The 20,688-nt window shown below is 40.1% G+C and overlaps 2 protein-coding genes across 3 annotated transcripts in view; both read left to right on the top strand.

Moving 5' to 3' along the window:
- The window catches only part of LOC110049955 (integrin alpha-8-like), a 30,116-nt gene extending 28,344 nt beyond the window's left edge, over positions 1-1,772 (top strand). For both annotated transcript variants that reach the window (XM_089285530.1, XM_089285532.1), the window contains one exon: positions 248-1,772. Coding sequence is in view for 1 of the 2 variants with exons in the window: in XM_089285532.1 (XP_089141658.1) it covers positions 248-319 (72 nt within the window). In the remaining variant the exon portion in view is untranslated. The remainder of the gene's footprint in view (positions 1-247) is intronic.
- Positions 1,773-2,568: 796 nt separating this feature from the next.
- LOC110049956 (integrin alpha-V-like) lies at positions 2,569-20,585 on the top strand. The gene is made up of 32 exons (XM_089285529.1): positions 2,569-3,173; positions 4,102-4,229; positions 5,747-5,862; positions 6,084-6,231; positions 6,940-7,065; positions 7,391-7,483; positions 7,793-7,837; positions 8,047-8,090; positions 8,887-8,961; positions 9,315-9,367; positions 9,730-9,829; positions 10,487-10,604; positions 10,777-10,874; positions 11,284-11,374; positions 11,476-11,521; positions 12,081-12,191; positions 12,275-12,324; positions 13,281-13,459; positions 14,054-14,188; positions 14,458-14,540; positions 14,815-14,953; positions 15,426-15,512; positions 15,805-15,884; positions 16,395-16,481; positions 16,810-16,906; positions 17,501-17,614; positions 18,118-18,171; positions 18,345-18,437; positions 18,884-19,006; positions 19,100-19,192; positions 19,483-19,611; positions 19,751-20,585. The coding sequence occupies exons 1-32, from the start codon at positions 3,013-3,015 to the stop codon at positions 19,838-19,840; spliced, it is 3,186 nt and encodes a 1,061-aa protein (XP_089141655.1). The 5' UTR covers positions 2,569-3,012; the 3' UTR covers positions 19,841-20,585.
- The last annotated feature ends 103 nt before the right edge of the window (positions 20,586-20,688 follow it).

The raw sequence follows: 20,688 nt of genomic DNA, 5'->3' as shown, positions 1-20,688 counted from the left end.
AAACCAATCGTGACTCGCTCGCTCTCGTTTTCCCGCGCTTTGCGTTAGCTGCATGTAATTACTTCGAGTTTGATTGGCTCACTGGCTTGTCGTGGCGTGTCCATTCTGATTGATCAGAGTGATTACTAAGGTGCTGGTTTTACGACCTTCAATTGAAACCTGCTCTATTACTTCCAGGGTAAAATTATGAGTTCTTGTAGTGTTGTTGAATTTTCACTAATTTCCACCCTTCTTGTTTATGTCTCAGGTGGGATTTTTCAAACGAAAACGAATAAAGGACATATCTGGCCCGGACACCACGGAAATGACTGTTAAGTAAAACATGTCTCATCTTGGCGAGACAGACGAGGATGTGTTGGTTTCTGTAGCTATTTTGAAATTTAAACAAAGTTAGTAATAATTACTTTACAAGAGATACTCTTGCAAACTTCAACTGACTTCATCCGGGACTCAGTTGTGGTGGAGCGTAACGTCACCAACCTTTGATTGACACTCGTTTAAAGTTTTGATTAAGTTTTTTTTGTAGGCTTTCTAATCTTGTTAGGGAATCAAAGCGCCACTGAGCGCTCGTGCGATCGCCCAAGAAAACATTGCAAAAAATTGATTGATTGATAGTATTTGTTTTTTTTGTTTTTTTTTTTGTTTTATTAGTCGACTGAATTTCAGCCTCCTCCTTTCAATTATTACCGCTAATCCAGGATTAAACGTCACTCGACGCTTTCTCTTGTCTAACAGTGTTTTTGCGCAGCCGTTTCGTGGAGTTTCACGTAAGTTCAATTCAGAATTGAACTTACGCAAAAAAGTGTAGGCAAAACATCTCGTAATCCTTTCCAAAACTGAGCTAAAGAACTTAATCGTGCTTTGGACAATCGGAATATGGTCGCTTACCAAAGAGGGAAATGTCGCTTTCGGACTAAGCGCGGAGAAGAGGTAGCTAAAATCCAACCTTCCTCTGCATGGAGAACGTCTCATAAGAGGTCAGCGGAAAAATTGATTGGCCGCGTTCAGTGTTTAACGAAGCACTAATACGGAGAATTTGGCACATATCATTTGTATAACTCTCAGAACCTTGATAAGTTTGGTCGCAAATCGATATTATTGGAAAGAATTTTAAGTTTTGCAAGTTGCAAAATTATTATCACTGAAAAAGCTAGAACGAGACGGTAGTATTTTTACCAATGAATACGTGGTTATGATAAGACGTGTGTGAACAATGGTCGTGAACATACAAATGTAGAATTACACCACTCTCATTTTCACCATTTTTTTTTTTAATTTTTATATCCTATATAACTCATGCGAATGCATATATGATACATCTAGATATAATGGTAACGTTTCAGTTTGATTAATCTAGGGAAAGTGACCAGTGGTGCCTGTTCGATTTTACCTCCTGTTAGTTTTATGTACCTGAAAGAACCGGTCAGAAGCTGGTTCCGCAGTAATGAATTTTTCTTCAATATCGAAAGGTACCTTAGGTTTTAGCTCCATTTTCTAGATTTTTCCTTTTTTAGCGTGTGACACAACATACCGAATAGTTTTAAGGACATTCTTGTAATCATTTTACAAATGTTTTTACTTGATGATAAGAGGGTATCGGAATTTTTCAGGCAGTTTTTTAGGTAGGAAATGATAGTGTTACACAAGTATTTTTATACCAAATGCAACAGCAGCTATATTTTATCAATCGCGTTTATTTAACTGTAATTTTTGTAATAAATCATACCATTTATTTTTGCTATGAATCAAATAAATACTTTGTAAAGTTCCAAGTTTGTCTCTTCATTTGCTCTAACAGTGTAACAGGGATAGCACTTGAAACTTCAGTTTCAGTGCAAGCTGCATGCTGTTCTGGAACAAAGACCGCTCTCGATACAAGCTTAAGTCGAGCCTTTGCAGCATGTTCCCTGTTTTCTGGGAACGCAAATTTCTTCCTTCCTTCCGGATATTCAATTTTGCTGAAAAGTAAATTCGGTTATGGGTGAGGTCAGGCACAAAACGTGACGTAAATAAATAAAGAATTTCATTTAAAACGCTTGTTGAATTCTAAGTTACATTTCAAATCTTTCCTCTTGTTTATTGTTTGTGTTCTTTTTTTACATTGTCAACTTTAGCTTTTGTGTATGAATATTTAAACCGTTGTTCTTGTTAAGTGTAGCGTTAGTAAGACTGGTTGTCTGTAAATGATCGTAAGTGCACGGTTGATATCATAGAGCTCTCACGTACATGTAGTTGGACACATCCAGCTCATCGAAAAATTTTGTTGTTGTTTGGTTGTAGTTATTGTTCTTTTGTTTTATGTTATGGATGAACGTAACAACAAGATGTACAAGATGACAAGGACCTCAGAGCTCTTCGTGTGACAAAACCCGAGTGCTGCTGACTGAAGCGAGCGCCTCAGATAATGAGCGCCTTCACGTTACAGTGCGTTTGACGATAACGGAAGTGACGAGTAGGGCATAGCCGGAAATTATTTTATTCAACTTGTGTTAGGCTTGGCACAACTTCCAAACTTTTTCCTTTTATATAGAGAATATTTTTTTTTTTGTGGCTAAGTTAGTCAAAGATCTTACATGTGACACAAAACCTTGTCACCGGTACATAAAATTTCAGGTACAAAAATGCAGTTGTGGGTCAATTTTTGTCACGTCAAACCCTACTCTGGGTGCCAAAGGGTTTTGTTTTTTTCTTTTTCAGCTCGACGAAGCCATGATTTTGTGAGGAGCGCCCGCCGCGCATCAAGCTTCAGCGGGTTCAGCGCTCCTCGCGAAAAGCTTATGGTTCGCTGAGTGAAACACTTTCCAAAGTTTGAATAAGGTGATGATGTGACTTCCGCTTCCGGTGACAAGTCATTGGTAGACAAGCAATATACATATACATATTCTTGCGGGTGAAAATATTCCTGATCACATAAAAGTTGACGTTACCACACTGTTCGCTCAAATCTTACACGTTATCACCACGTTTTTTTAGCTTGGGTATTGAGCAGTTTATTGATCGGGAACAGGAGCGATGGTTCGCAGTTGTTCCGTTGTCTTGACATTTGTTGCGTGTTTTGCAGCAGTCTTGCCTTTCAATTTGGACGTTAAAGATCCTTTCGTCTATAAAGGAAGCTCAGGGGAATATTTTGGATATACAGTTGCTTTGCACGCGCAGCAAAATGGCGACAACTGGTAAGTCAGAAAATTTAAAATATATAGTCGTTGTTACGGAGAACAACCAGCGCTTGGGTGGGTTAGTACGTTTTAGCGAGAGTGTAAAGGCGATGAACAAATTTCTGAGTCGAGCAATGTTGGGTCTCAATTTAAGATGTAGGTAATCCTTGTTATATTCTAAATTTATATTGTCAAGTCTTCAACTGATCGAATGGCGTGATGTGATGAAATGTATTGACATAGCTTCAAGTTATCGCAAACCTGATAGCGTCTGTATTAAGTTGATTAACTGTGGCAGCGCAGCATGCATGCAATGATTATTGAATTAATTGAACTGTACAGCACTTTGGTTTTGATCTTTCTTTTGTGCACTTTATGCGTAAATTTGCCGGCAAGTTAAGATTACACACAAGATTCGACAGTCTAATCGTGGGCTGTTTTTTTTTTTTCTTATTGTGTACCAAATCTGTTAAATCGACGAATGACCTCGACAGATGCCTCTTGAAATATTGGAGTAATGTGCCATATACGTGGTCAGAAACGCATTTAAAGCCAAAAGAAAACCAGATCTATAAGTCGTTCTTTATTTTTTTCTGTCATTGTTTAATTCATTCAACTATTGGACTGTTTTGAAACCAACGTGAAACTGCATAATTCCACCGTCACGCTCTGTTTGCTTTCACGGAATGAATGAAATGCGAGTAAATTTTAATGAAGAGTTTATTTTCGAATACGTGCCAATATTTAACCCTCCCTCGTGTTTCCTCGATCTTGAGTCCCCAAACATAGAATTTCCATGACTTAATACTTCGGAAATCACGGCGTAACGGAAATGAATACTACGAATTTTAAAAAGAGACGAAGGTACATGTATCAAAGAAAAGGATAATAAAAATAAACATGATTTACGTCCCCAATAACGTCATTGCATTGTTTTAATTTGCAGGGTTGTGGTCGGAGCTCCCTTAGGAAACAAGACATCGCTCTTTCGTGAAAGAAATAGATACGGAAGTGTTTATAAATGTAATACCGATTCAACCAAGAAGTGTGAAGTGATCAGGATCGATGACAGTGGTAGGGGAAATTTTGTAGGCTAACGAGTTGTCAAAACCACTCATTTGATATGCTCAACAGGATTACACGAGAAGCAAGTTTTCCACAGGTCGAGCTGCCCTCGGGGAGCTGCCCTCGGGGAGCTGCCCCCGGGGAGCTTCCCTTTGATCACTAGCCTGCGAGCATGCTCTCAGGTCCCGCCGGTCCACACTACGCCGAAGGAATTTGAAAACGCAGCTTTATTTTCACGGTTAGGCCCAGGGGTGGATCAAGGATTTTTCTTAGGAGGGGGTGCGCCGCTAAGGAACGGCGCAACTGACAGGTGAGGTAAACAAATTTTAAAAGCGAATACAAAGAAGGCTTCATCTTGGGGCGGTGGGGATGCGCACCCCCGCACCCTTTCCCTAGATCCGCCCCTGACTGGCCTACCGTCCACACTTATCTGTCACGGAAGCGGAGCCTCTTCAAACCGGAGTAATTTGAAAATGCATGCTTTGCGTTTTAATGTGGACAGAAAACATTTTGAAAACGGAGCTTTTCGAAAACGATAGCTTCTCGATGAACATGTGACCTCCCTGACCGAATTTGCCTCAAACACAAATCCAAAATGACCCGTGATTCATGTGTTTTTAAAGCGCCTATGAAATGAAACATAATTTCTGCTTATTTGAAAGGCTTTTCAAAATAAACAAGAATGGCGTTTTCCTTTTTGGAATATCTTTTATCCTTTTATAGATATTGCCGTTTTCGTATTATGCAAATTAGGAAAATGATGACGTCATGAGGTTTGCAACTAAAATGGTAAAATACTGAATAAAGAATATCTCTGGAAATATTGAAGCAGTATTCTTCAAACTTGGCACCAGAAATGAACACCACCATTCTTCTTTATTTTGAAAAGCCTTTCAAATAAGCAGCAATTATTTTTTTATGTCATAGGCACTTTAAATTCCTCCGGCGGAGTGTGGACGGAAAACATTTAATGCGTTTTGAGAGGGAAACCTCCATTTAAAAATTCCTCCGGTGTAGTGTGGAGGGGACCTCATGCACAGGCTATCACGGGTTCTTCTTTCGCTCTGAAAGGAGAGGCGAGAAAATTGTCGTAAAATATAAGGAACGCGTGGAGTGAGCGAGAGAATGGGAGTGCGAAAGGAGGGCGTTAAAAGAGGGCTTTCGATGAAGGCGCGAAAAGGGACTGTCTAAGGAGGCCACTGAATAAGAGAGCAGAGAGAGAACACAAAACAAGAGCTCGAAAGGGTGTGCGCGAAAGGAGCTCGAGATAGGGAGGCTTATAATGAAGGCGCCTAAAGGGACTGTCAGATGAGGGCACTGAATAAGAGAGCAAAACAAGAGCTCGAAAGGGGGTGCGAAAGGCGCTCGAGATAGGGGGGCTTATAAAGAAGGCGCGAAAAGGCACAGTCAAAGGCAGGCACTGAATAAGAGAACAGAAAGAGGGCGCAGGTCGTGGAATGGTCACATCTCGCGCTCGTTTTCACCCTCCATCCTTTTCATTTCTGCACCTGCCACCTTTTCTATAGACCCCAGAACAACCACTTGGCAAGGAAAACAGGTGAATACCGAAGAGAAATCAGGACAATGGCTTGGAGCAACCGTGATTAGTACAAGTAGATCCTCAAGCTATGGGAAATTACTGGTAAGCAGTGTTTGATTAAAACAAAAATAGGCTACAAAAGTAGGAAGGAAAATGACATCTCATGCTTTTTACACCTTATTTTATATGAAATGTATCTACCGATAGTTGTTTGCCGATATCCCCGTCGCCCACCGCCCCTCAATTTTCCAGTCAAACACCCGTGCTATGTGATAATTATCTGTATCATATGGTGTAGTTATTTTCATTCGTACTGTCATTAGGTATGTGCACCAAGGTACACCCTTCGCGGCGTCGTGAGACATGACGAGCAGCCTGAGGACAGAAAGCGACTGCTCCTGGGAAAATGCTATGAAGTATGGAATGACTTGTCTTTTTCTCCTCGCACCATTCAGCCCTGCTTTCACAACCGTAAGTAAATCATCAGGTGTTTACTGACGTCATCGCGTGAGACTGAAGTGATGACGCCATTATGAAATAACAGATAGATTACCAGTAACCTCTATTTGGCATGAATATATTTAACAACTGTAGCCTAGGAGCACGAGTATTCTATCGGCTAACTAGTTTCTCAGTTGAACTCGACGAAAAATATAGAGTGCTGGCAGTCTGTTTTGCTCTCGAAATCAGGCAGGGATTATTTCAGACTAGAAGGGATTGCAAGGAGACATGAGTGCCGCGCTCACAAGAACTGAGGGTTTGAAAATTTCAACTTTTTCTAGTCTTGCCCCAACCCCTTTTCGTCCATACCGCCCTTTTGCGTTCGTGTTCACGGATAAACACTCCTCTGACAAAAACCCAAGAATCTGGAAATATAAAATTGTGGGATTTTTTTCAATTGTGCTTTCGTTGCTTTAGGTTAATGTAAACCAGTGAATGATGTTGGAGACAGCGTGGCCGAGTGGTTAGGGCGCCGGACTTGAAATCCGGAGGTCGCGGGTTCAAGTCGAGCTCTGATCACTTAGCTGAAGTTGTTACTCAGCTTTTCTCGGTGGTGCCTGGTTCAACTCCCCAGTCATTCTTGTAAATAGCCAACTGGTGCGCCTCCCACTAGTTGGGATTTTTTCTAAGCCTATAACTCTAATGTTAAGACGGATTGATATTGTTGGTGTGTTTCAGCTGATGGTGTAGGCGGAGATTATTTAGAGAACAAGGATGGGGTATGCGAGGCCGGATTTAGCGCTGCAATGTCAAAAGATGGCGAAATTGCGTTGTTGGGGGCGCCAGGCCGATTCTCGGTTAATGGTAAGGTGATCTTGTTTTTGTAAAATGCGTGAAAGAAATCTTTGACGAAGAAGGCAGGTACGCGATCGAGTGAAAAAAATCACCTTGCGCGACGAGATGCCACGCGTGGCGTCGTGCGCGATGTGATTAACGCGCTCGATTGTATGTTCGCCCATGTACAGAAGATAAATTTCTTGAGCTTGATATAATGTAGGGTGCAAAATCGAAGACAGAAGGTAAAACGCTCAATTTGACGCCAGTGGAGAAAAGAATTTTTATGCTTTCTTTCACGATAATGAATTGTTTGATGTTTAAAATGTGTTGTTGACTTCCTTGTTTCAAACAGGTTCTATTGCAGTCTACTTTGACAACACAAGGGAAACCATACGATCTTCAAAGAATCAAGTGTTTGATGATTTTAGCTCTGCTAATGCCTTTGGTGAGTAAGCTTCAGTTTAAAGATCAATTTGAGTATTTTCAGAGAGAGCACAGCAAACCCTAGGGTACTGCCACTTAACAGTGCCTCTCTCCAACCCGGTGTAAAAATAGGGGAAACACAAAATTTTAAGGATGGGGAGGACGCCTAATTGCTCCTGTGCCACTCTTTGTTCTTAGCAAATTTTAACGTCTTTTGTGATCGATTATTGAACAGACGCACGGCAACATGGAAATGTTTTATATAAATAATAAATAAACATGATAAAGAAACAATAAAAACGTTAATGATGTCATCTAATTACTTTTATAGGATACGCAGTCGCCATGGGGAATTTCAAATCACCTGACAAAGATGGTATGCAGTTTACGTTTAAAATGGCTCCATTCACGGCTATGAATTATCTTCACATTTACCCCACTCTCGGTATTTGTTGAGATGCAAAGAAGATCTGAGATAGACAAAGATTTGGTGCCGGGGGAAGTTTCCTCCAAAAATTAGAAAACGTTACTTTTATGAATTATCATCACTTTTTTAATGTTGTTTGCCTCTCATGTTTCTTACAGAATTTATTGCGAGCTCAACTCGGGCTGAAAACCTTCATGGAAAGGTAAAGGTTATATAATGGCCTTCTTATTTATACGGTATTTATACGGTATATAAAAGCTACAATGTAGTTATTGGTTCATGGCCTGGACCCAGTGTTGAAAACACCATTGCTTTGGGTGGCGGTCAAAAGTGTATTGCTGTCAGCTGGCTTGAAAAGATCGTAGGGTCGAGAAAAAAAAACGTGCAGGTTTTGCAACCAATTAGAAACAAATCAAAGTCCAATCGCAGCCTGGCACCTGCACGTTTTCCCGCGCTTATTATCCGGGCTTTTGTTTTTTGTTTCCCGCGCTCAGCTCCGGATAGCTGTGTTCTGATTGGTGCATTGTTTTGAAGCAGTTTTCATTTGATTGTCGAAAAGTAATTGTTTTACATTACGACGCTACACGATTGGCCAAAAAAAACTCGCGGCACTCTTTCATCCAATCAGAAGTAAAACCAAAACCAGTCGTGACTCGCTCGCACTCCTTTTCCCGCTCTTTGAGTCAGCTACATGTTATTACTTCGAGTTTTGATTGGTTCACTGGATTTTCTGTGGCCTTAGTGATTGTCTGGGGTGATAACTTTGGTTTTGGTTTTACGGCACTCAGTTAGAAACTGCTCTATTTGCATTTATTGTGATTTGTCAGCAGTGATGACTTTGGTTTTAATTGGCTAATATGAGAAATTTTTAAATTAAAATTGAGCAAATACAGCCCAATTTTGATTTGTGTGTATGTGCTTCTTGTTTTACCCTTGTCTGAGACTATTAGAATATTAAGCACAGACGATCCAACTTTTTATTGTGTTTCTTTTTAAAGGTTGTGGCATTTGAAGTAGATTACTACAACCAAATGTCCGTAAGCTTTACACTCCCTTTGCCCAAGAACCTACAGGTATGACACAATATACGGAGCAATAAATTCTCCTTAATGATTTGATACATTTCTTCTATTATTGGTTCCGAGAATTTGCATCTTGTTCCATCACGACATTATCCCATAGTTTTTTTTTCCTTCCTCTGGTTAATCAATGTACGTGACTAAGAACTAAAATTTTGAAAGGAATTGAAAGTTTTTTTTTTTCATATGGTAGGTGTCGAGATAATTATTCTAGGTAACAATCTGGTGTTGGCGGGATTATAAAGAAAATGGCCTGTTCTTTTGGACGCTTTTAATATTATTTGTTTTCTTGTGTTTCTTTTTTAAAACAGTAACTCATTGCTTTGTTCCCTGATTCTTTCCTTTAGATGGGAAGCAACTTTGGCCAGGCACTTCTCGCTGTCGATTTGAACAATGATCGGTAAGGAACGCGACTCAAATATCCAGACGTTTCCACAGTATAAAACAAACCAGTATTAAAACTTTCTACTCTGTCTAAAATGAATTCGCGTGTGACCGTGTTTGGGTAGTTTCCTAAGGCTGTTGCAAAGCTCTGAAACAGTGGGACGAGCGGCTTTTTCCCTCACCATGTTATAAAGTTAAAAATACTTAGCAAAATAATTTTACCAATGGAATTTAAGCGATGTTTTTTCAGTTTATTCGTCACTTGTTTGAATGACTGAATTTACTTCGGATAAGTCTGTCTTGGATTAGTTAATTTTGATCATTAACGCGCTTGAGAGTTTGTAGATTTAAATCCGCTAATCTTGTGTTTTTGTATAGTTATTCTGATTTGTTGGTTGGCGCTCCGTATCACCGACACGGAAAATACAGAGAGCACGGAGATGAAGGAAGAGTTTATGTTTACATAAATAACGGACAGGTAGGATGCCTCTAACCGCCTCTAACTGAAAAGTTTGAATCAGATGCCGTGCTTCTGCCGTGCTTTTGTCGAACGTAATTCCTGAATTTAGTTCAGTTCAGCAGAAGCACGACGTCTGAACCGTAACAATAATTCCATTGAGCGGCCTGCTTGAGTACAAGCAGGACTGCCAGCCGTTGTGTGCCTTCTAGATATCCAATCTGATTATCTCTAGCCCACCAAAAGCTACAAACTGTTTGGTTTCCTATATTTTAATCTGAGGTTACGTAAACGGACAACATCCATACTTGCTTGTCGCATCTTCGATGTTTGGAGAAAAAAATGTTGTAGCTATGGTCCCTTTGACAGAACATTTTACGCGCAAAGTTACAGCGCGTGTCCGTACCAAAGCTCGCCACTACCATTTAAAACCGTTTTTGTAGTATTTTTCAACTTCTTTATATGTTGACGGAAAGGTCAAAGCGTAGTTACACCCCGATATATTGAGCGTCGGCCCTTTGATTGGTTGATAAGTTTGGAAAACCAACAAAATGGTCTCGAAACTGCAATACCACACGATTCGCTGTATCGTTAACACAACACTTGTTGAAATTATTTTTTGACATTTATTCATTTCTATTGTTCTCTAGTAACAACTGTATTTTGTTTGTTTTTCAGACCCCCGGCACCTTAAATCATGTGGAAGCCATGAGCCTGGATGGAAGAAAAACGAAAGGCGCTCTTTTTGGTTATGCAATGGCTGTGGCTGGGGATTTAAACAGGGATGGTTTTCCAGGTAGAACGAAAACCTTGAATGTATATTTAACGTGACTGGCTAATGTGGCCTGATTTTGAGACCACTTTTAAAATTTTCCGAAGAGTCGTCATACGTGCATTGAGCCTCACAAAGACTAAACTTGAATGTGGCAAATTTTATAAAGTTTGTATGTTTTGTGTTTTATAAACAGATGTGGCTATCAGTGCACCTTATGGAGGGAAAGATCAGGGGGGTGTAGTATTCATCTACTTTGGAACTAAAGATGGCATCGAAACGTCGTATAGACAGGTAAGAAACGAGCGAGCTTTTAAATGAGCTTTTGAACGGACTATTAACTCATGGGGGTGAACTGGATTAGGATCAGTGATCCAAGATCACTCAGTCAGTCACGGTGCATCAAAGTGTAACCTATGTGGATTCATCGGTTACTTTGATGCACCATGATCTGACGAATCTTGGATCACTGATCCTGTACCAGATCAACCCAAAGGAACACATCCTTGATTGATCGATAAATCGATTGATTGATTGATTCGATCATTCATCCTTTGAAGGAAGTCATTCGTATGCAAACATGGTCTTGGTTAATTTTTATATTGTTCTTCCAGTAATTAGATTTTACTAATCTACTGTTAGTGTAGCTTTAATCCTCTGTTATTTTTTTCTTTCTTTCATATTAATCTTGTTGCTTACGTAGGCAATTGAAGCATCTGATGTTTCTCCCGGCGTGAAGGCTTTCGGATTTTCGCTTTCTGGTAACTTGGATGTTGACAAAAATGAATATCCAGGTATTATTTAAAAAAAAAAAAAAACAGAACGCTTTCTCTCATTTAAAAGTTTGAGAAAGAATGTACGCATAATATTCAGAAATGTAACTCTCTTTGTACAGATCTCGCTGTTGGTGCGTATTCATCAGACAGGGCCTTCCTACTGAGGTAACAAATCAACTTGTATACCTCGTTTCCCGACATAATTATTTAATTCCACAAATAGATTGAAAAAAAAAATTGTGTGCTGGTTTAGTTGTCAGAAAGAGTGGTTTTCAAATCTAGCCAATCAGAACGAAGAAATTGTTTTCTTGGCCAATCAGCTGCAAGACCAAAATCAACCGTGGTGTGAGTTACGTAACGCTTGGAAACGGTTCATGTTTTCCCGCTATTGTTGCGGGTTACATAATTTCCTGCTCTTTGCATCAGCTACATGTTTTCCCGCCTTTGGCACTGGTTGCGTGTTTTCCCGCGCTTGACGCTAGCTACCTATTTCCCGCCTTTTCGTACACTCCTTTACGCCGCTTACATGTTTTCCCGCCATTGGCGCTGTTTAGTGTTTGTGACTTTGTAACAGTCTCGTGTTTTCCTGCCGTCATAACCAGTCACATGATTTTGCTTCAACACTCTGATTGGTTTACATCGCTGTATGTGTACGTACGTCGTGTTTTCTAGTCTTACTCTTATGATAGTCATTGCGAAACATTCTGTGTTTTATTCCCATTAGGGCCCGACCAATCGTAGAAATGGACGGCAAGATAATCTTGAGTACGACGCAGATTTCGCTGGAAGACAACAAAACTATGCGATTAGCAAGTGACGGCATTTCGCGTAAAAGGTATCTATTTTATACTGCGGTGTAATTTTGAAATGGCCTGAAACTGTTGTTTCTGATACTCACAAAAAATGTCTTTATTGCAGCGTCAATGTGACTGTGTGCTTGAAGTACAAGAATCAGAAGCAATCCTCTGGTAAATTATCTGGTAAATTAAACAGTTAATTAACGGTTGTTCAAAGGATCGATAAGACTTATTCCCCGATGAATGTCTGCCAGTGGGTAGGCTGCTTGTTTAAGCCTTTCCTTCTCAAAGCGCCATCTTGAACAAAGTGCCTCCCTCGACTGACAACTTTGATCAGCTTTGGTAAGCTAAAAGAAGTGGAAATAGGCATATAAATCCCCCATGATTTTTCTTTAGTAAAAAATATCCTAACTAGAGGCATTTTCGCTTTTTGTTAATTCTGGCCTTTTGCAAGTTACATTATCAAATTCTCCTTGCATTCCATATTCTGTGCGCCACCGATCGACCTCCATTCCACCTGTTATCATCCCCTCGGGCATACCCCGAGGGATTTGACATATTTCTCTTATTCGGCGTCCTATTCCCCTATATCTACCTCAACTATGTTTGTATGTCTACAAAAAGGGGTGGCAATATCGGTTACCGTACAATAGGAAAAACAGTCGTTTTGTCAGGAACGCAACGCTTTTCTAGAGTTCATTGAACGAAAGATACTACGTAGAGTGTAGAGTAATACATAAATACGTTTTGTTCCAGCCAAGCTGAAACAAACTCTATCGGCCTTCCTACAAAAAAATCTCTTTACGTTTGATAAACCGTGTGCACGAAGCAATTTTTTGGTTTACCCCAACTCCTACCCCCGGTACAAGACCGCCTTAAACAATTTCCCAACCCCGGGCACGAAGGGTTGGACTTGTCCCGGTGGACAGGTGGAGAGGAACCAGTTGTTCAGTTTTGTTAGTTGTTCTTGTATAAACCCAACATATTTGCTTCGCTCATTCCAAAAAAAGTGGGTATAGATTAAAGAGAAATTTAAAAAGTTAGCCAGAGCCAAAATATATATATTTTTTTTTTTTTCACGCTCAAGGCACTCATTTCTGCATCATGTTTATTTACTTTTATTTCAGAAATGCGAAATGTGACTTTCACAGTAGAGCTCGACAATGATCGCTTAACAGACGATCATGATTTACGCCGAATGTTCTTCCTCCAAGATAATAAGACTTCCTTTTCGATTACGAGGCAAATATCTTTGACGAAAGAAAATGAATGGTACTGCAAGTTTCTCGACATAGCGTATTTAAGGGTAAGTTACGCTACGATTCACTATGCGGCACAAATCTTAGTTATTGTCTTTACTCTGATTTACTCATACTGTGAACAGTTTTTTTTTCTTTTCCTTGTTTGATCTTCAACCTGCCATCATGAATTCTGGGAAGCGGACATACTCAGGGTGGTGGGATGGGGTGAGAGAATGGCGCGGTGCAATCAGCGATCAGCGGTCGCGTAGGAGCTTGAGGTGGAGATGACGTTAATTGTGCATTTTTCTAAATCGAACCAGTTTTGAAACATTGAAATGCTCCGCTTTCTGGCAATATGGAAGCGATAATGACTAGGCAGTCCAATTTCTTGTACTGAGATGACATGATAGTCAATCGCAGGTAATAACATTCACTCCTCCTCCCCCCGTCCCCCCTCCTCCCATCCCATACCCAGTGTTTTGTCAAGTTGATCATAGCCATTTATCCATCTTTGAGAGTAGAAATGAAAAATGTAAATCTTAGCTATCTTGCCATACCTTTTCTGAGCTTACATGGGGTGTCTCTTCTCTGGACTGGCTTCAACTGCGGTTACTTTAGCCACTTATCATTAATAAGAAAATTCACCTTTTTCTCTGAAGGAAAAGGAGCAACTTCAAAACTTGGTGGACCCGTTAACATTTGACCTGACCTACGACCTCAAGACTTCTTCGTGCACTCTGTGTCCAATATTGAACAACTACAATGACATCAGTCAACGGTCCTTTAGAGCTGTGGTAAGTACCATATGAATGCTTGAAAGCAATCCAAAGTTTTGGGACAACTAAATGCTCTTTTAGAGAATTTGTAATAAATAACTTTGTCAGTAGGCGAAGAACACAGACATAAATACCACGGTACTATAAAGAAAATTCCGTCTTTCTGAATTACGTTTGTAAGAATTGTTTTGGTAGCTATCATGTTGTTTGTGCATGTTCTACTGCATTTTAATACTGCTGTTTTTTCATAGCATTCAATGCTGTATTTTCTTCCCATTGTTGTAAAGGTTGGCTTTGTCAAGAAGTGCGGTAACGACAAAATCTGTGAACCTGACTTATCTATCAAAGGAGAAGTGAAATTTGGCGATGGGTGAGTCTTAAATGATCGTGATCACGTCACATTTCCTTCAATGTTAGTCCTGAGGGTTTGGTGACAAGTCCGGCTAACAACTTCGTTCCCAGGGTTTTTCTTCCCCGGCCTTCTGAAGAAGGGAGACCCTAGAAACTAGCTTGCTATCCCCAATTGATGAATTTTAGTATTCTCATTAGCTGCACTTGAAAGTGTTTTGAAAATCATAAGGTGAAATTAGAGGTTGATCACTGTGTTTCACTGTCTTGACTGACATTCTATCATTATATTTCAGGAGTCAAAAGGAGCTTCTCATTGGTGGTGTCAAAGAAATTACCGTCATGGTGGAAGTGGAGAATAAGGCACAAGACGCAGCCTACCCGGGAAAGGTCATCGTGACGTATCCGTCTGTAATCGACTACGTTAGCAGTCAGGTTGGTCGATGTGAAAAAACTCGTATTTCAACATTACATTAGTCGTAAGATTTTCAAAAACACGTCACTTGGGAAGTTTTCGAGGAGTGTCGAAGGCTTCTACGAAGGGGACTCGACGAATTTCCGGCGAATTTCCTTTTAATCGTCGTGTTTAATAGGGGTTTTTAATTTGAACATTCGCGGACATTCTGAAAGTCGTCTTACTGACATGCCAGCGAGGTTGTAACTTGTAGATCCAAATTGGATGATATTCCAATAAATTGAATCCGTTTCATTATTTCTTAATACAGTCAGCGAGTATGTTGTAGTCTATCCTTCTCTAAGTCGCGGGCAGTTCACTCACTTGAATTACTTCTTTCTCTCCTCTGGGAGAATAGGACCATGGAAATAAGTCTTAATTCTTAGTAAATAACTAGTCTAATCACGCTTTGGATGATTAAAGTAATTACCACGATTCTCTCTCTTTCTTTAGGAAGTGTCTTGTTCCACAGAGACGAAAGATGACGGGAAACGAAAGGCTGAGTGTACTGTCGGCAATCCTTTCGAAGGAAACCAGAAAGTAAGTACCTCTAAAGTAACAGGCCCCATTTTCGGTCAGAATTTCAACTGGCTACGCAAGTAGATTAAGCTTATTGTTCTCCTTTCCCCCAGAACTTATTAAAATAATCCTTGACAGATTTATTGCATTGTTGCCTGTTTCAAGAGGTTTTTGATTCTCTACGCTTATTTTTGTGATGATTATGATGTGGAAAGTATGAAAGAGTAGAACAAAAGTTGGAAAGTATAAATATTGAGCTGTAATTTTACATTGTAATCTTCTTTGTTGTTGTTGTTGTTGTTGTTTTGTATAGAAACAATTCCACATTATATTCAACACTCAAAGAGTCACTGGGAACATCTCTGAGTTTACTATCCATCTTGAGGCATCAAGGTAATTATTTTAAAAGTACTGAAAATGCGTTTCCATAAGTCAGCCCTGTCAAAATGCTTTGTAGCAACAAGTAGGATAACAGACCTAGTCTGCAAATAAGGTCAGAGATGGATTTGGTATTCGTCAGAATGAGTGAAATCCAGTGGAGAGTAGACGGCTAAAAATCTACAGTACGAGGCAACATCGACACTACACGATTGGCTGAAAAATCTCGCGCCGCTTTTCCATCCAATCAGAAGTAAAACCAAAACCGACGGTGACTCGCTCGCACTCTTTTTCCCGCGCTTTGCATCAGCTACGTGTAATTACTTCGAGTTTTGATTGGTTCATTGGATAGTCTGTGTAGTTTGTGATTGGCTAGAGTAATTGCGTTGGTTTTGGTTTTACGACACTCAATTGAAAATCGCTCCAGGGCATCACTGGTTTGTAGAATATAATATGAAGTTGTGTATTATGTTTGTTGGTAAACTGTGGTTTTGATTGAGGAATCCTGTAATTTGTTTTATTCAGTGACCTCACTCAGGACGCGGACCTCTCCAATAACGAGTATACACTCCCAGTTGCTGTCAGATTTGAAGCAGATATGAATATTATCGGGTAAGTTAAACTGGAGAGATTGGACACTAACTTAATACTCGAGATGGCGCCTACTGCTGCTACACTCGAGTGTTTTCCCTGATGAAGCCAGGGAATTGTTGTGTTTGTTCCGGGCTGTATTGAAATTTTCGAAACAAACCATTCTTGGAGTGTTGTTGTATTCCAGAGGTTGACGAGCTCCAGTGTTGATGCAAAGTACTTTTGTTTCGCCGCCATTTTGAATTCTTCCGTGTTTTAGAAGAGCTCCTCGTTACGCGACTGTTGTTGAGTAACGGCAGACACTACAGAATTGATACCTGTCTGACCTTGAGTGTTGCGGTATTTTCAGATTTTCTAATCCAGATCAAGTCGTGTACGGTGACAAAGTTACAGAACCGATCGAAAGCGCTTACGATATTGGACCTGCAGTAAAACAAACCATAACGGTGAGTAGACGGTATCAACAATATGTCGGCCTTTTTGGCGTTTTGAGACACCGTGGCACATTGGACTCCACGTTTAGAGCTTTGGGTTCCTGTTCTGGCCAGGGCAAGATATTTCTTAATACAATGTCTTTCTTGTTTGGAAAAGCAAAGGTCGGTATTAAAAAAAAATCAAAAATTTCAAATCTTTCTTGACGGCGGCTTACAAATGGACTGCTGGCAGTCGCGGTCCTTTCTGTCAGGGTCAGACGTGTGTTTATCCGGAAACACGAACGCATAATCCGGTATGGACGAAACGAGGTTAGGGCGAGGCGAGAGAAAACCGGCTGCGGACACCTTAACTCGTCCCAATCCCTTCTAATCTGAAATGCCTGGCCTCATAATCTCCCGTCTCATTTCGAGAGAAAAACAGACCGCCAGAAGTCTAGCTTACAAATGGCATAACACTTGCGTTTTCTTACCGTACAGGCCACCGTTGATTTGTCCAGTGACTACAAGATGTCTTAACGAACTTTGTGCCTTTTATATTGATTTCACGGCGTACTGGAATTTTTATTGTGGATGTAGGCCGTTCATACCGTTTAAACCTGTTTTCAGGTGCGCAACAATGGACCCAGTCCTATCGAGTTCTCAGAGGTGACAATTTTAGTTCCGTTCAAATATAACAAGGAAGAAGATCCAAACTATTTGTTGTACTTGATGGAAGTCCAGGTGAGTCGAGTACGCTTGTTTTGGAAATCCTTCCATTATTCCATATACAGCCGGACGCCATCAAAGATCTTTGGAAATGTAACGTCACGCAAAGAGGCTGGTAAAGCACACGGCCTTCAAACTTAGCGACATGCAAGTCACTTCTTGCAGTTCCCGGTGATGTTCTTTTGTTTATCATCATCATCATCATCATCATCATTTATTTGCCACAAATTAAAAAGAAACATCCACAACAACCAAATTTTTTGGTAAAGCGAGGAGATCTCCCATAAACCTTCACGGGGGCCATCTTAGTCGTCGATATGGTATAAATAAATTTTAAGCTTTGTCTGCGTGGCTTGGCCAATGACACCATTCACCATTCTTTCATCACGAATTTAATCATCTTTTTCTTAAAGCTGGGAAAGCTTGTTGAACCAGTGATAGATAACAGATAGCCTTTAGGACCTTGATAGGATATGGTAAATGGAGTAACTCACCAGTGATTGTTTGTTTTGCTTTAGGTTCTTGGAAATGCTGGAAGCTGTAATGTGAAGACCAATTATAAGAGTCTGCAGGTTTGGGGAATGTACACTTTAAATTTCGGTGTTTGCAAAGTGTAGGAAGTAAAGCGAAATTTCAGTTACACAAAATATCAGGTTGTGAAGGTCTTTTTCTCTTGAACGCTTTTACTTTACTTAAGACTCACACTCGGATGTCTCAACTTATTCTTATACCATATCTTTTTTAGCGTAGTACCAATTCCAGTGAGCAGGTTGGTCAAGAGTCCAGTTCCTCCGCGGACAAATCAAGACGTGAGGTCGAGAAGTCAAATGTCGAACTGGTAATTAAATTAGCGTCCTTTCCTCAAACGAAAAGATGAATAAATGACGGTTGTCAGAACGTTTTTGTAGTTGTAAAATCCAAACCCAAACTAAAATAATTATATCTGGCCAATCATAGCCTGCGTCGCAGACTCTACCTACCGCTGGTCACCGGGTAAATTTCCGTCTGCGACACGGGTTAGCCAATCACAACAAGGCAAATAACCCAGTCAGCCAATGTGAACTCAAAGAAGATACATACAACCCGTGAAAGCGCGGGAAACCATGCAAGCGGTCCCAAGCGCCTCAAACCATGCAACCCGTGCTAAGCGCGGGAAAATGCTCGTAACGCAAGACACGTTTGGTTTCGCTTTTAACTGGTTAAAAAAAAGCGTGTTCGGTCGGATTGTTGAACAAAATAAGAAGAATTTGTTAAATGATGGATGTGTCACTTGTTAATTTTCAGCCTTGTGAATCTGATAGCGACATGACTTGCCTCAAGGTTCCCTGCTATCTGGGAAGAATGAGGCGAGGGGACCAAGTGAAGATACAAATGATGTCCCGTCTCTGGCAGAACACCCTTATCAAGGTACTCGATTGGTCAGAGAAACTGCGCCTTTCGCTGCTTCTTTTGTTCTACATTTTTGTTTTCGACTCATTCTGAATCACTTTTTGTTTGTAGGCGAAAGCAGGCTCACTAAACCTCACCACAACTGCCAAAGTTGCCCCGCCATCTTCTGTGAGTGAACCAAACGAAAAAGACAACGTTGTTAAGGTTTGTGTCTCTTGTTCCAGCGAGTGCCAACGAGAAATTATTTTGCTCAAGGGTTGATGAGTCCGCGGTGTTTTCCAATAGTGCTACTAAGCAACATCAGCAGTATCACGAATCAAGACGTAGGCAAGCTTATGAGAGCCACGTGACAGATTTCAGATAAAAATTCGATGTTATGATTATATTCTGACCAATTATGGTTTAAAAGTCAAAAATCCGAAGGGAAAACAGTAGATAGGTGTGGTAGATTCAACGGGAAGTTGATTCACATCTCTTCTTTTTATTGTTAACAGATTGGTCTCACTGCTAATCCAAAGACCACTCCAAAAGGCGCAGGTGGAAAAGTGGCCGCTTGGATAATTATCGTGTCCGTCCTAGGAGGCCTGCTGCTTTTTTGCCTTGCAGGATTTGCTCTCTACAGGGTAAGTGAGATTTTACTGTCCAGTCCCCTCCTCTCCCCACTGGTAACTGCGTCACGGTGTCAACTGTTGTAAACGTTAGTTTTAAGTCAATGTTATGACGGAAATGTTTAAGACGTGAGTTGTATTCTTCCGTTTACAGTTTGGTTTCTTCAAACGGAAACGCCACAACAAAGACGAAGTGACCGAAGAAGAAATGACTCCCATGAAAACAACGACAACCCAGGCCTAAGTCAATGTTAAGAAGATAGAAGGTTGTAGTTATATGACAGGGATATCTTCGTATACGTCCTTGGGTTTGTGGTTTACATGGCCAGTCAAGATTTGTCAACCCTTTCCAGCTACAGTTAGTCTGTTAGAATTAGAACAAGTGTGTCGATAATGTAGTAACGTTTGAAATTGGTCACGTGAAACGAGATAAGTCCTGGTGCACAGATAGTTTTGAAAGATTTTGTTCTAGTTTTGCGAATGGTAAGAACCATATTGAGTTTACTTTTCGTTAGACCTGTTTCTAGTTAGCATATAAATGTAATATAAAGTTTCGTTGTTTTTGCAAGGAGACATAACTTACATATTTTTACAATTTAGTTAGCTTTTTCTCTAACCGTTTAAAAGCGGAAAGTTCCAAGCTATTTATTTAAAGATACATTAGATTAAAAAAGTGAGCGCGTTCAAGTCGTTAGATGTAATATATCAAAGTTAGAAAAGAGAAAGAGGTTAATAGGCTCAGTATTTTCAAAATGACTTTGGTCTTTCTCTAAAATGAAATTAGGTGTAATATTCTTTCTTACGAAAATGTTTGATTTCCACGAGTTGACTTTTGAATTAAGTTCCTTTTCATGTTCAAGGTTTCGCACCAGGACTCGTTTTGAAACAGAGGCAAAAAAGTCCTAAAAATAGTCTATCCCATATTTACTTTGAAGGCCTGTATATATTAAATTTCAAGAGGTAAATAAATAAGTTATCAAATTACTATATTATCCCGAGTTGTTTTGTCCCTCTACATTAACCCATGAACAAGACTGTAATAGAAGGGGGCCAAGTCTCTTAGTATTAAGACAACTTTATCGAATGTTTAAG

Source organism: Orbicella faveolata, unplaced genomic scaffold (assembly GCF_042242905.1).
Source record: "Orbicella faveolata isolate gen_17 unplaced genomic scaffold, um_ofav_v1 contig_13, whole genome shotgun sequence".
In the NCBI taxonomy this organism is placed as follows: domain Eukaryota; kingdom Metazoa; phylum Cnidaria; class Anthozoa; order Scleractinia; family Merulinidae; genus Orbicella; species Orbicella faveolata.
Note: the sequence above shows the minus strand (reverse complement) of the source record. Positions and strands in the feature narration are given on the sequence as shown.

What these genes read in the sequence shown, in the direction of transcription:
- LOC110049956 (XM_089285529.1), top strand. Translation starts at nt 3,013, where the DNA reads ATGGTTCGCAGTTGTTCCGTTGTCTTGACATTTGTTGCGTGTTTTGCA. An exon ending in CAAGCTATGGGAAATTACTG is followed by an intron (nt 5,863 to 6,083) that starts GTAAGCAGTGTT and finishes TACTGTCATTAG; the next exon opens with GTATGTGCACCAAGGTACAC. An exon ending in ATCCATCTTGAGGCATCAAG is followed by an intron (nt 15,885 to 16,394) that starts GTAATTATTTTA and finishes TGTTTTATTCAG; the next exon opens with TGACCTCACTCAGGACGCGG.